This window comes from Euwallacea similis, chromosome 5 (genome assembly GCF_039881205.1).
Source record: "Euwallacea similis isolate ESF13 chromosome 5, ESF131.1, whole genome shotgun sequence".
NCBI classification, from domain to species: domain Eukaryota; kingdom Metazoa; phylum Arthropoda; class Insecta; order Coleoptera; family Curculionidae; genus Euwallacea; species Euwallacea similis.
Genome location: NC_089613.1, coordinates 914518 through 929446, shown reverse-complemented (window position 1 = coordinate 929446; position 14929 = coordinate 914518). Strand labels below are relative to the sequence as shown.

The following is a 14929-nucleotide window of genomic DNA, read 5'->3' as shown; positions in this document are numbered from 1 at the left end:
TGAATGATAGGGGCGTATCCTGGGACTGAAAGCTGAGGTCAAAAAATGATTTTAAAATTTTGCATTCTTGCATATTTTCAGCTGCTTTTATAAATAAGCTACGTCAATGACTAATTAAATGTCAAGGAAATCTAATTTAATAAGATAGTTTACTTTAGTAAGCAACAAGATTGCAGGCTTCAATTCTCAGTGGCACATAATCAAATTTAATTGAAAGTGAAAAAAAATTTAACTTACATTACTGCATATTATGAATTGATCTTAAAAATCCGCTACGCTACTGACTATAATTTAAATCAAAATGATTCTATTTTTTGGTTAAAAAAAATCTGATACCGCCACAGTGGCGTAACGAAGGACTCGTCAATTTCAAATTTAAGAGATTTTAAACAAACAATGATCATATTAATTCATATATTAAACCTTTAAAAAACTAAAATTTTGAGGTGTATCTAGGTGGTAATGTCATGGTATGAAAATCTACCTAAAAATTATGAAAAATTCTTGAATTTATTCCTGAGCTATGACAAATACAAAAGATCAAACCACATTCGATGACCAGAGACCCGGTTCTTGAATCTGGGAACCAGGACACGCCCTGGAAATGACGCCAACTTGGTTCACAAATCTTTATTCAGCTACGTGAAATGGGAACAAACACACAGTACCGACCTTATAGGGGACCGAAGTTGGGTGACGGTCCAGGGCGGCGAACTTTCCTGATCGGCGGTTTTTCCTTGTGGTAGGGAGGCGGCGATTAAAAATTTCGCCCACGGCGTCAGACCTGCTAAGGCCGGCCCTGTAAATGCACATCGTATTGAAGTTATTACTATTCTCCAAATTGAAAAATCTCGTCCCAGATGAATCTCCAGAATTTCTCTGGATATGCTGTTAAGTCTTAAATGAATCCTCAAGTTTCCAGAGACTTTATGAACGGTTTCAGACCTCGTACGAGGTGAATTTGGATCTCCAACTCTCTTTCGGCGACAAAAATCCTTTAATCCTGAAAGAAAGATCACACGCAAAAATCGACTTAATACCTGCAGCATCAAACTTAACTTATGAGCAATTTTCATAGCATGAGTAGTTAAGGCCTAAATAGACCAAAGACATAACCGCATTACTTTTAAACTTCCCTCTCACAAAGGGGGGATCACCTCCTGAGCGGGGCCCCATGACGCCCCCCTTTCCACTGCCACCGGTACCTATTACAGGATTCCCACACTACTCAAAATCGCGGGATGTTGAACAGGCCCATTAACGCGCCTTTGTGTTATGGTTATTTAAAGCCCCGGATGGTTAACAAGGGATTTCGGGGGTGGAAAATTCGACCCTAGAAGGTGCGAAGTTCTCGATGCGCATTGGGAGAAACCCGGTACATTTCACGTATACTAAAACTATGGAGCAAAGGCAAATTTCGAGGGAGTTTTTGAGGCTTTTCCCAGCTATTATTTATTTATAGAGAATTCCTAAGGGAAATGCAATTCCAGTCTGATAGAGCGTTTAAGGGCACGCAAAACACCAATCTGGGCTCTAAAAGACCCCTCTAAGAGCCGTTCTCCCTAACCGGGGGGCGGGCTGATCAGAGCAGGGGCGGAGCTTATTCGGAGGTGCTAACTGGCGGCTAATGGACCAAAATAATCGCTTGTCTTGCGTTAAAAACAGATTGTTAACAGGAGCTTTACTGGTGTGAGATTTCTCGAAAGATAACGGTGTCCGTCGGATAAGACAAGAAAGGGTTGGTGGCCCAAGTTGTTGGGCATTTGCGGAGTTGAGGGTGGTTGTGGTATGTTTCTGGAGGATTTCGTTGGTTGCAGACCTGAGGCAATATGGTAAGAATATGTAGTTGCTAATATACTAGGAAATTTTCCCTTCAACCTCTCACGACTTATATAAAGGCCGTGGAGGTCCTCCATAGAAGATGCGAAATCCTCCATAAAGTTCCATAGGAGAAGCATTTTTGAGGGCCAATATTTTAAAGTGGTGGTAACTTTGCCTAGAAGATAATTTTTATGGAAATGGAAAAATTGGCCAAATTTCGTATATAATTATTTCTTTGAAAATTATCTTGCTGAATGCGGACATCGGGGCTTTGATTTTTCAGCCCTAAATATGTTTTTCTCATTGAAATTCAATGGCAATTAGGTTCTCAAGCTACGCCACTGATTTATTTTTACTCTCAAATAAATTATCAGAATTTATACTTAATTAGCTATATACTTACCTTTTTTTGTTCAGAAAGGGAAGAATTGGTGGATTCTCTTATTTAATCATTCATTTGGAAGTTATCTTTCTGATAAAATTACCTTAAATTTGCACTTTGATTTTTCTGCCCTAAAGATGCTTTCCGCCGTTTAGTTTCTTTGATCAAGTTTGATTCGATACCTACGCAATGCGATACTAACTGATTAAAAAGACTAATTAAATTTCCAAAAAACTGCAACTGTGAAAAGGTAATGGCAGTGGCGTAGCACTGGCTAGTTTAATTTTAACTCAGGACAGATCCGAAACTTAAAATCTACCTTTTGCATATTCTCACCTTTTTCCTAAAACTGGCTACGCCACTGACTAATTTAATACAAAATTACTCGAATTATAAACGTAATGATAAATTTCGACTGTCAGCCACAGTGGTGTAGGAGTGGCAGAATTATCCCTAGACAGATAATTTTGCAGCTGCTTTTTGCATATCTTCAATTAGGATAATATGTTAGCTACGGCACTGATTACGTTAATATAAAATAATTTAAAGCTTGCTTTTCCAATCACCGTGCAGTAATATGGGACAGACCAATTTTTTGGCAGAGAACTATAAAAATCTATTTCTTACGAATCGTTAACTTCTTTCAGGAATTAACGACGCCAAAAAATTGAAGAAAAAATTTTCCTTTTGCATATCGTTAGCTAGATCCGGATTTTCAGTACACCGCTAACTAATTTAATACAATATGGTTTAGAGTTCATTTTGCTAAAAAACAAAATTATGAATTTAAATTCTCAACCACCATGACAAAATATGGAGCAGAACAATTCTTGGGAGAAAGTTTATTATAAAAATCTACTTCTTCCGAATCATCACCTTGTTCTAAGAATTGACTACTCTACTGACTAATTTAATTCAAAATTGCCGAAAATTTAACATAAGATAAAATTGCGGACTTTAACTACCAACCACAGTGGCGTAGTAACGGATAGATGATTCCTGGACGAAGAGTCGAATCTTAAATCTTGCTTTACGCCTGTCTCGAGCTAGATCCAGACATTCGCTAGCCCATTGATTAATTTAATGTTAAGTTATTTAGAGTTTACTTTAGTGAAAAATCGAATTAGAGGCTTCAATTCACAAATACAACGGTGTAGCATATAATGAGACTGTATGATTTCTTGACAGAAAATTTACTTTAAAAATCTATTTCTTGCACATCTTTATCAACGTCAAAGTAGATAATTTAAAAAATTAACTGCATGATTGACTAATTTAATATAAAATTGTTCAAAATTTGCTTCAGATATGACAAAATTGCAGATTTAAACTATCAACTATAGTAATGCAGCAAGAACCCTACACACAGTATTAAGTCTTAGAACCTCTCTTTTCTATATCATGAATTAGATTCAAAAATTAGCTACACCACTGATTAATCCTATGGAAACTTATCCTGAGTTCGAGCAGAAAATTCAGTCCACAAATCAGGTTTTTAGCATATCATTAATTATTTTCAAAAATTAGCTACGCTCCTGACTAGTTTAAGTCAAAGTTCGCGTTAGTAAAAACTGAAAATGTTATTTGTAAATTTCATCACAGTGGCATAGCAAAGGGGAGATCAATTTCTAGGGATAAAATCGACACTAAAAATGTATTTTTTGGACATTCTCAAGTTCCACTTAATGCAAAATTACACACCTAAATAAAAACGGAAATTTGAAACTACAACTGTCAACAAGAATGCTTGCTACGCCACTGTAAAATTCTTTTAAAGTCAAATTCTAGGTTGCAATAATATTAACCACAGTAGCGTCGCACGCGGTGTAACTTCAAGATATTTAATTTTTCAAGGTATTTTGCGTTCCTTTGAATGGCTATTTACAGATATCACTTACATCTCTGGGTTATTTGCGCCAAAATTTGATTTTGATTGGATTTATATCAAAAATGAACCTGTAGTGTTCCACAACAATCAATCTCAGCGACGTAACAAACTGTAAAGTTTAGATTCACGCTACTGACTTATTAATTTATCTTTATTAAAATGCCTCAAAATTACTTTAAAAAAATAATAAATTTCGACCTCAGGTGCCACCCTCATTGGCGTAACAATCGCCAGTTTAAATCGATTTAAACCCTCCTTCAGGAAACCTCAACCGACGACTCGCCTCGCAACTACTCAGACTGCAGCTCAGAACTCAACGATGCTCCGTATACCTCGGAGGACGATAGCAGCTCAGATTTGTTCCAGGATGGCCCGAAAACATCGGAAGACGACTGTAAATCCAGCACCAACAACAAATTCTCTATAGACAGTATATTAGGGCTTAACGCTAGAGTTAATGAAAACAATAGAAGTCCTCATGAGGAGAGTGAAAACGTCCAGAATGAGTCTGTTCGGTTTATTAAACCTACGCCCATTAATGCTGCGAATAGGACTGGTATGAGTTTTTGTGATAAGTAGAAAGAAATGGAGAAATTAGTTGGGTTTTTAGATTCTTCATTATATCATCAGCCGATACTGGAAAGGTTTCCGAGGCCTGAACCTTTACCTCCAGAACCTCCGGGGAGTCTGTTGGAATACATAGCTAACCAGAATAAGCTGATTCAAAATCGATCAACTACGGAAGGCAATTTCCTGCCCTATCAGCTGCATCCTACTGGTTCCACCTCAGCAGTTCTTTATTCTAATTGGTTGGGAGGTGTTTCTGACGTCAAGGGCTCTAGTCATTTGTTTGGGCTGCCCGGTAAGTTTGTCTCGTGGGAAGCCGACATAAATCCAATTAGGAAATTAACAGATGATAATAATTGCTTTGGGTGTCTTGAAACCTGAGAGAAATCGTCTAATTTCAACACTAACATAGGGGGGGGTTGGGGGCTAATTTCGGTGAGGCACGCGAGTTGCTCGTTAGAGCGAAAAATCATTTTTGCACCTTTCAGCGAACGCTAAAGGTGTTTAATGGTATAGAGGCAGTTATAGGGCATTAGGGTTGTTTATTGGACGTTGGCCCTTTGTTCGCAATTTGGAGAAAAACGAGCGTTCAAGGAATTTTATAGCGCGTGTTTACCCACTCATTATCACTCATAAGAGACCACCAGTTAGTATAAAATCCCGAAATGGGAAATTAGCATCTCTAATAGAGAGTTTGTCTTAAACGCTGAACAAACAGATAAATCACACAACACTATTTGACACCCCAACTCTTAAACTTACTTCCTAGAATAGTCGTGTACGTGTGAAGCTATAAAACTACATACGCGGCTTTAAACTAACTATTTACAGGTGGGATCTCTTCATTTCTCAGGCACACAGTAGCGTCCAACTTAGGTCATCTAGTATTCTCATTAATTCCCACAAAAGACTTCATCAGACATGGATTGTTATATTTCCGTGCAAAATTTATTGGAGAAGTCCTACGGCATCCAGGGGCGTCCCTTTTCTATCATATTGAAATCTTCTAAGTGTAGCCTAAACGGTGATAGCTTACACCTCTTTTTGAGTTCATGTTTTATTCAAAGCATTCTCGCGCAAAATGACAAAACACACTATGTAATCTGCCCGTCCATCAACAAAGGTTCGTCAGAAGTAACGTGTGAATTCTTCGTGTAAATACCTCACAAAAATGCAGTGATTTCTCTGTTTTACTATTCCTGCAAACCGCCAACGATAAGAAAACATGTGCACTTGAGTGGTATCACCCCCACCCTTTGCATACACGCCTTACGTGGGAAGCACTATATAACCAATTTTTATTTATCCTCTTAAAGTGTATGTATCAACAAATTTGTGGTTAATAATAGCAAAATTCGCACCTCATTGTTACTCGTGTGTTAAGTGGGATGTTGTCGACTTTTAGGATTAAAAAATCAAGTTTTGCAAGTTAAAGCAAATGGACTATTATCGAGCTTATTGTCCAATATTGTTGAATTAAGCAATTAAAACTTGGCCGCTAATTAAATTGATTGATGGCTTTCATTGGCTGTAAAAAACTCGGGAATAAATTGGCCTGAATTTTATTGTTTCAGGCCCCAAACCTGCGAATAGAAGGTCTCGAAAACCGGGATTGGATAGGAAGCCTCGGCAAGCTTATAGCGCGAAACAACTGGAGCGCTTAGAAGGAGAATTCAAGGTGGATAAATATTTAAGTGTAAGCAAACGAATGGAGCTTTCAAAGGCCCTCAATCTGACTGAAGTGCAAATCAAAACTTGGTTTCAAGTAAGTAGGTAGTCAATATAATCCCGTCAATGATTTTCCCTTGGTAGAATCGGCGTACGAAATGGAAAAAGCAGCTCACAACGAGATTGAAAATGGCACAGCGACAAGGCCTTTTTCCTCCCCATTATTTCGCCCCATCTCCGGCATCCCCTCAGCAGTATTCTCCTCTTTTCCCCGCTTATTATTCCCCTTTAATGTTCGGGGTTCCAGCAATGGAAGACGTTGCTATTGCACAAACATCACAGGAGGATAGTAGGAGATAAGTTGTTAATTTTAAGAAACTGTACAATGTAAATAAATATTTAATATATTATTTAAGTTTTTTAATAAAAAGTTAATATTTACATTATCTACACACTCTTTGCTCTATTGTAATCACTTTTTGATCCGCCTTAAATGAAAGTCCGTTGAAGCCGTCATTTTCAAAATATTTCAGCTGATTTCTGTCAGTGATGGCTAATAAATTTGCCGTCAGCTCGATTAGCTACGAAAATGTGGGTTTTTGCTGATATTTTTCTATAAAACCACTCAAATTTTCTCCAATTCTCCCCTCTAAAACACCCTAACTTTCGTTGAATTTCTCTCCCAATTACTTTTAATTTGGGTAACATAATTTCCCCTGGTGAACGTCTCCTAAATCACCAGAAAACATTGTTTAATTTGGCCCATGGAAATTTTCCAGCTGCTGGCAAAATTTTTAAATTTGTAATTTTTACTAACAAAAGCCCCCTAACGTGGCAAAATGAGTGATTCTAAAGACAAGCTAATAAAGGCTATCAAGCACTACCAGGAGAGCTTGGAGAAGCATTCAAAAAGTGGAAGAGGTGAGAAGGTAAGTCAGGGATCAGTAGGAAGGTTATGATTTTTGATATTGGTAATATTTTTACTGTTCTTGAATTTGAGATGCTTATCACCCCGTATTTAGCCAGTTTTTAAACCTCAGACATTATGGCCGAGTTTTTGAATCATGGCTCAAGCTCAGGTCATCTAAACCCAACTCTCATATATTTTTACATTCACAACAAATGCATAATAATAGCAATCTGATACATTAGTGTATACAAAGGTCTGATTTGGCAAAACAAACACGTAGTTATGACTTCATTTAATTGTGCATTAATTTTAATAGTTTTATCATTCATTTTAATATGGTCATTATTATGCTGGTTCATGATGACATATAGCTCAGTGCTCTTAGAAGGTGTTACAAATTAAATTGATTTGAGAGCCATTCTATTCCTATGGAATGATTGAAGTATACCTATACTACAAATGGTTCAGCTAAACAAACCTTGCTGAAAATCTTTCATACAACTGACTCTTAATCAGGTCATTTGTTTTAGTAATCATTTGAGAATCCAAATCACAGATTGTAAATCTGGATGAACAGATTAGACAACGATCAAATTTAGCAGAATGATGAAATATTCATGTTATTAATGAGATCATGTTCAGGTCAAATACTGTAATATTCATTTATGTCGTTCATTTTTGACTATATTATCAAGTCACAGTTAAAGAATACAAAATGAGTAGGATTAATCGAGTACAAACCACTGGAGTAGAGTGTTTACGAACAACTGTCAAAGGATAGATGTCACAATGTAAAAATGCCAAGCTATGGCTACTACCTAGTACTGGATCTATCTTCTTACTTAAACAGCAGTAATGTTATAATATTTCATCTAGATGGTGACCTGAGCATTAATAAAAATCATCTACAAGTTTTCAAAAAATTTTATTCTTCATTTTGTACAGCTTCTTCATGCAATTGAAAGACTTGCCACCCTCCCTATCCGAGTGTGGCACCTGGAAGAAACAGGTGTTGGTAGGACTGTTAATGGACTGAAACGCTATGAAGGTGTGTTTCTTTGCCATTTCCAAGGCTTCAAGTTTGTGCATTTTGTAATTTTAATTTAGGTGAAGTCGGCGAAAATGCCAGGAATTTGGTGGATAAATGGAAGTGCATGGTGAAGGAGGAGGAAGATGAAGAGCAAGCAAGATTGGAGGAGCCTGATGTTACTTCAGTGGAGGGAAGGAGAGATAAAGTGGTGGAAGGTAGAAAATTGCACACAATACCAAAGAAAGAAAATTGTATTTATTTACTTATGTATTATTACTTGAAAGAGAGTTTTGATGAATTTGTTTGCCACCCTATTCTAACTTATATCCATAAATCTTACTTTTGCCCCAATTATAATTTACAGAATCTGGATCACCTCAACTAATCCATCATAAGGAAGAAGAAAACCAAACTTTGCGGCACCAAGAATCGAACGTTTCTAGTCATAGAAAGTCTGGTAAAAAAAGTACCGAGAAAACGAATAATAATAGTGACAAAAAACGGCAACGTTCTAGTGATAAATCTGACTCCGACCGTCGATCTAAGAAACTCAAATTCAGTGATAAACATAAAGAAATTAGGAGAAAGAGTGAAAGTAGTGACGACAGTGAGTCAGAAACTGAGAAAGATCGTAATATTTCTAGAAGAGGATCTGAATCAGAATCTAGTGATGATGGTTCTTCAAGTGATGACAGTGATAGTGAAAGTGATGATAATGAGGGCTCCTCAAAGTCAGAAGAAGAAGAAAGAAAACACAAAAAAAAAGAGATACCAGAGACGCATTCTGACCGAAACAAACGAAGCAAATCTGAAGAGAAAAAATCTAGAGAAAGTAATCGGGAGAAAGAGAGAGAAATTAGAAACAAATCACGAGACCATAAGACTGAGAAAGAGAATGTTTCTAAAAGTTCCAAATCTTCGACGACTGCAAAAGAAAGTCGAAGAGATTCCAAATCATCTGCATCAAGAAATAAATTCAGGTCAAGTGAAAGAGACTTGAAACAGACAGATAAAAGTGACAAAAATAAGAGCTCCAAAAGGTATTCTTCATCAGAGCAGCGACATAAACATGAAACTTCTCGTCATAAAAGCTCGTCTTCAAGTAACAGCAAGGAGAAGAGGCATGAAGATGATGTTAAGAAGTCGAGACCTAAAGAAGAGAAATTGGACAACAAGAAGGAAACTTTCCCAAAAAAGAAATTTGTTTCTGATCAGTTGGTAACTAATGGCATTGATTCAGGTTGTGGTGCGAGTTTTGCTGATGTTTTAGGGATGCTGGAAGCCCCTCTTCACAGCAAAAGTAAGAAGAAAATTGCATTGGAAGAGAAACCCAGTTCCAGCAAAAGTACCATTAAAGAGCCTTCAAAGAGCATTAATAAACCGTTACAAGCTAATGTTCCTTCTTTGCTCAAAGACTCTAATAATTTAGAACCTCTTGTGGACATAAACATCTCCAGTCTCCTCCCATCAATTACACCAAACTACCGGCCTTTAGGTTTACCAGTGGATGGCCCTAATAAGAAACTTTGGATGGATGATGAAGCGCTTTCACGCGTTATTACAGCAAAGCACCAAAGAACCAAAGTGTTCTCGGGCAACAAATCTACCTACAATAAAGTTCCTTCCCTATTTAATCTTTGCTGTAGAGTCCTGCAGGATAACCTAGATGCTCTGGAGTATACTGGAGGAGTTCCCTACTCCATCCTCAAGCCCATATTGGAGAAAGCAAATCCAGATCAACTATATCAGCTGGAGTTTCATAATCCATATGTGATTGCAGAGACTGATGAATTGTGGCAGTTGCACTGTCAAAAGGAGTTTAGGAACAGGAAGAGGGAAGAGATGGAGTCATGGAGGGAGATGTATTTGAGGTGTCTGGATGAGAGGGAAGCTAGATTGAAAGCTTTGACAGCCAATATAAAGCAGAGCCAGGATAGGTCAGTTCCAGTAAGGCAGACCAAGTTGGCGTACGTCGACAGTGTGGTCAAACCTCCGAGGAACATCGCTAGGAAGCAGGTGAGTGCTTTTTTATCAGATTATTTTAGATTAGTTACGAAGTGTTGAGAAATTGCAAATCTTAATTAATGAATAAAAAGTTCTGAGGAAAACCTGGCTGTACAGAATTTTTGCGGGCTCGTACCTAACGTTAAAACTGCAATTCAGTGTTGACTTGTTAGCTTAACCTGGGTTTATTCAAAAGAGATTCTGAATAAAGATTTTTAAGGATGAAAAGCTTTGTTTAATTTTTGGGCCTACGTTTGGACATTTTGGGGAGTTTTCAGAATTTTGAGTTAAGTTTGGAGGTATTTTTGAATGGTAATGGGTACTTTTAGATAACTTTTACGCTCGCTTAATGCGTTTTGTATATTTATATTTTATTAAGGTCGAAGACTGATTTCTATTGTTCACTTTTCAGCGCCATAAGCTTCGAAGAAGAAAAAAGTTAGGCTCTAGAACAGCGCATAAGAGCCAGTATTTCTTTTATTGTGTTTAAAGTTTTTAGGTATATTATTGTCATTTTTTGCATCTCTCAATTTTGTCTCTTTTTTTAACTTAGAATGGTTCAATTTTCATTATTTTGATTATTATTTATGTTATTTTATGTTAATTATTATTTATATTGGTTTATTTATTAATTTTTAAATCTTTTGTGTGCAGGCCAAAAATGGGACTGCAGTGGAGATTAAAAGGCCTTCACAAACTCCAACAGAAAGACTGAATCAGTTAGCTAAATCAGGAGAAGCTGGCAAAGTGAGCGTTCCCAACCCTGGAAGGGCTGCTTATGATAGGGGTATATAACATCAATTTTTGATTTGCTTAAAATATTCTTAAAATAAACGGTATTTTAGGTTCTAGCAGTACCAGTCACAGCTCGAATCTGAAGCCAAAAAAGGCTCCTCTGATGGCAAAAACTCTTTCGTTACTCAAGAACCGCTTTGGACGTAGATAATACTAGATTTTAATAGTTTTTAGGTTTTTCTGAATTTTATTTCATGGTGTATACAACGTGTGTTTGTTTTTTCATGTTGGGAATATGCAAGTGTATAAATAAGTTGTGTAAATACATTTTAGGTAATTATAATACGAATTATTGTGTAATTCGTAATTGAAGGTAATGGGTGATTATTTAAAAAAATTCGCATTATTTTGAACTGATTCTGATGATTTGAAATTAATGAAACATTTCAAAAATCTGATTGACAACAAATATATAAATTATTTGCGGTTTTTTAATGATCACCTTTCAATTTATTACATAACAGGAATTTTCAGAACTTTTTTGTATCTAAAATATTGTTAAAAACAGAAAAGTTGTCCTGAATGTTAATTTTTACCGAAATAAAATGGAAAAAAACAGAAAGGATATATTTTATGTTCATTTCATTAATCCCCCCAACCTGTTACCTCTCAATGTTATATAGAAAATACGACTTTAAGGTTAGTGATGTGGATGAGTCATTTTTGACAGTTGTCCGCCGGTTAAATTTCACTTTGACGTTTATTCTTGTTTTCCTGCAACAATTTTTCGAAAAAGGTGTGTTAAAAATCCGCAAAATTGTGTTTTTAACTGAAATTTCGTATAATGGAAGCATACGATGTGATCGTCAACCAACCAGTGGTGATAGACAATGTGAGTATCACACATTTTAATCCAGCATTGAATTGCAATTTACTGAATCTTCCCTAGGGAACTGGAGTGATTAAAGCGGGCTTCGCCGGGGATCAAATCCCAAAATGCAGATTCCCCAATTAGTAAGACTTCAGCAAATTTAATCCTGCAAAGCAGTCACTTGAAATTTTAGTGTGGGACGGCCCAAACACATTCGAGTCATGGTTGGGGCTCTCGAAGGGGATGTTTTCATTGGCCCCAAAGCAGAGGAGCACCGAGGCCTGCTCTCCATTAAGTACCCTATGGAACATGGTATTGTCACTGATTGGAATGACATGGAAAAAATATGGAGTTATGTTTATAGGTACTTAGTCTGGAGTGTTCAAACAAAGTTAAAATAAGCTTTTTTGTAGCAAAGATCAGCTAAATACCTTCTCAGAAGAGCATCCAGTTTTGCTTACTGAGGCTGCATTAAATCCAAGACCAAACAGGGAAAAGGCTGCTGAAATTATGTTTGAAACCTTTAATGTGCCTGCATTATTTATTTCTATGCAGGCAGTGCTTAGTTTGTAAGTAGTTATGAATCCTTTTTTCATAGCAAAATATATATGAATTTAGGTTAATTTCTCTTCAAATTCTGTAAATTATTTTTATTACTGTCTGCATGCATTTGCCTTGTAGATATTCAACAGGTCGAACCACTGGTGTGGTTCTAGACTCTGGAGATGGAGTAACCCATTCAGTGCCTATTTATGAGGGTTTTGCCTTACAACACAGCATCATGCGATCTGATATAGCTGGTCGTGATGTATCTCGATTTTTAAAGTTAGCGATTCTCTTTAAAATCATTTTAAAAAAATTCTAAAATGTCGTTTTATATGCTTAGGTTGCTCCTTCGAAAAGAAGGTATCATATTCCAAACAACTGCTGAATTTGAGTCTGTGCGAACGATAAAGGAAAAGGCAAGTTATCTGTCAAATAATCCAACAAAAGAGGAGTCTGGCGAGTGTGAGTTGATAAATTATACTCTTCCCGATGGGAGTGTGATTAAAATCGGACAATCCCGGTTTAGAGCGCCAGAAATTCTTTTTAAACCTGATTTAATTGGTTAGTGTTCATGAAATATAAGTATTCCTCCTCATATTAATTTTATTTGTTTTAGGTGAGGAATGTGATGGTCTTCATGAAGTGCTCCTATATTCCATTCAAAAGTCAGATTTAGATTTGAGGAAAGTTCTCTTTAAGAATATTGTCCTCTCAGGAGGATCCACGCTCTTTAAAGGGTTTGGTGATAGATTGCTTTATGAAATTAAGAAAATGTCTCCAAAAGAAACACAAATTAAGGTAAAATCAGAGTATTTTGTTTTCAAATGAGGTAGGTTGGATTTCTATATGCATAGATTTCTGCTCCACAAGAGCGATTATTCTCTACATGGATTGGGGGGTCGATTCTAGCCGCTCTAGACACATTCAGGAAAATGTGGGTCTCTAAGAGGGAATTCGACGAGGAGGGGCAACGTGCGATACATAGGAAAACATTCTAAGTAGGCTTTTTCAGTTAAATTTATTTATTTCCTTAAATAATTTACGAATAAGACTTGTTTAATCCCACTGAAAGCGTTACAGTGTCTGAAAATCTCGATAAGTAATGTGATCACGACTTTTAATCGGTATACACTGGTATGAGTTACAAAAAAATCCTCATTTCTATCGAAAAACGTTACGTTTCCATGACATTTTAAGGGGATTTTTAAAAATAATTTAAAACATAATAAAGGGTGATCATTCGTAAATAGCAAATAGCTTAATCATCTCTCTCTGGGTTATGGTTCATTGCCTACTGCCAGGTTTTTTTAATGATCACCAGTACGTTGCAAAAACTTTTTTATTATCATTTATATTTTACTGTATTTACATATGTCTGCGCTATACAGGGTGATCTGCAAGTTCAGGCTATAATTAACAAACTCAAAGCCCATACTCTGGTCGTCTATAAACGCGTCTCTTAACTATTCTAGTGCCTATATGTCGGTGTCATATTGGGGATTGCACAATTAACATCTAATTTTTCAGCTTTATAATGTGAATTTTCCTTTGTTCTCCTTTTTGTAATAAAACTATTAAGAAATGTTAAAATGTGTTTTTTCCCTGTGGAAATTCTTCGTAATTTGATACCTTTAACAGGAATATCTGTGGGAACAGTAGGTAGAAATAGAAAGAAAGGTAAGAGAGCTTCATTGAACGTCTATACAATAAAAAACTTGTTTTAATTTTATCTGTAAAATTTCAGTGGTGTATATGAAGTTGCTTGGAAGAAATCGGATCCAAGAGAAAAACCAAGTTTCAGATCTATACATGATTTTAAAAAAAATCAAGATACTCTAATGTGTTGTGAGTTTATTAATTCCCTAAGGGCTCATTGTTGGAACCTGAATTTTTTAATTTACCTGTAGAATTTCAGATCCAAGAGTTTTGAGAATCTCACTTCAATTCTAAATACGCCTCTTGCCTTCTTCTGCTCAGTGGCGGACTGGATTTCAAGAACAAGTATACATGTATCACCAGTTCAAGTGGAGACATAGAGATTGTGCAAGTGAGAGAAGGACCGCACAAGCTTTAATGTGCCTCTAACAAAGACCAATGAAGTGGGCGGAGCCAGTCCGGCCAACGTCTTAATTTTGATGTTTAGATTAGTATCGATTGTGCTGCCTTCGCGGCGATGGAAATTTTAAAAAATATCAGATGAAAATGAGATAATGTAAGTAAATGAAAAAAAAGATTAATCCATCACTTGAAATTGCATAAGTAAAAATTTTGAAATCGCGAAAGATCTAGACACTGGACTGACTCCGCCCACTTTAACCGCTAGTCTCCCAACCCACTTCGTTGGTCTTTGTCGGAGATATATTAAACCTTGTGCGGTGTTTCTCTCACTTGTATAATCTCTATTTTTCCATCTGAACTGGTGATACCTGTATATGTCTCTCTACTTATTTTTCCTAGTTTTGGAGATTCAGAGCTTATAGAAGCTTTGAAAAAAAAAATCATTTCAT

At 36.4% G+C, this 14929-nt stretch overlaps 3 protein-coding genes across 3 annotated transcripts; all 3 read left to right on the top strand.

The window, feature by feature from the left end:
* Window positions 1-1680: 1680 nt before the first annotated feature.
* On the top strand, window positions 1681-6704 carry LOC136408921 (homeobox protein MSX-2-like). Its single transcript, XM_066390143.1, has 5 exons — window positions 1681-1832; window positions 4353-4647; window positions 4702-4953; window positions 6233-6423; window positions 6471-6704. Exons 1-5 carry the CDS (start codon window positions 1830-1832, stop codon window positions 6684-6686), a joined length of 957 nt encoding a protein of 318 aa, XP_066246240.1. The 5' UTR covers window positions 1681-1829; the 3' UTR covers window positions 6687-6704.
* A 183-nt stretch (window positions 6705-6887) lies between these two features.
* On the top strand, window positions 6888-11354 carry EloA (elongin A). The gene is made up of 6 exons (XM_066390107.1): window positions 6888-7255; window positions 8182-8284; window positions 8344-8481; window positions 8631-10282; window positions 10925-11057; window positions 11116-11354. Exons 1-6 carry the CDS (start codon window positions 7166-7168, stop codon window positions 11214-11216), a joined length of 2217 nt encoding a protein of 738 aa, XP_066246204.1. The 5' UTR covers window positions 6888-7165; the 3' UTR covers window positions 11217-11354.
* Window positions 11355-11750: 396 nt separating this feature from the next.
* Arp1 (Actin-related protein 1) lies at window positions 11751-14012 on the top strand. Its single transcript, XM_066390149.1, has 8 exons — window positions 11751-11897; window positions 11955-12019; window positions 12070-12240; window positions 12290-12445; window positions 12558-12701; window positions 12763-12983; window positions 13039-13220; window positions 13277-14012. Exons 1-8 carry the CDS (start codon window positions 11850-11852, stop codon window positions 13418-13420), a joined length of 1131 nt encoding a protein of 376 aa, XP_066246246.1. The 5' UTR covers window positions 11751-11849; the 3' UTR covers window positions 13421-14012.
* The last annotated feature ends 917 nt before the right edge of the window (window positions 14013-14929 follow it).

Excerpts from the sequence above, each read along its gene's own strand:
- LOC136408921 (XM_066390143.1), top strand. Across the intron at positions 4,954-6,232 it reads TCATTTGTTTGGGCTGCCCG|GCCCCAAACCTGCGAATAGA; the intron begins GTAAGTTTGTCT and ends TTATTGTTTCAG. Across the intron at positions 6,424-6,470 it reads AAATCAAAACTTGGTTTCAA|AATCGGCGTACGAAATGGAA; the intron begins GTAAGTAGGTAG and ends TTCCCTTGGTAG.
- EloA (XM_066390107.1), top strand. The coding sequence starts at position 7,166 with ATGAGTGATTCTAAAGACAAGCTAATAAAGGCTATCAAGCACTACCAG. Across the intron at positions 8,285-8,343 it reads TGGACTGAAACGCTATGAAG|GTGAAGTCGGCGAAAATGCC; the intron begins GTGTGTTTCTTT and ends ATTTTAATTTAG. Across the intron at positions 10,283-10,924 it reads GGAACATCGCTAGGAAGCAG|GCCAAAAATGGGACTGCAGT; the intron begins GTGAGTGCTTTT and ends TTTTGTGTGCAG.
- Arp1 (XM_066390149.1), top strand. The coding sequence starts at position 11,850 with ATGGAAGCATACGATGTGATCGTCAACCAACCAGTGGTGATAGACAAT. Across the intron at positions 12,984-13,038 it reads TTTTAAACCTGATTTAATTG|GTGAGGAATGTGATGGTCTT; the intron begins GTTAGTGTTCAT and ends TATTTGTTTTAG. Across the intron at positions 13,221-13,276 it reads CAAAAGAAACACAAATTAAG|ATTTCTGCTCCACAAGAGCG; the intron begins GTAAAATCAGAG and ends CTATATGCATAG.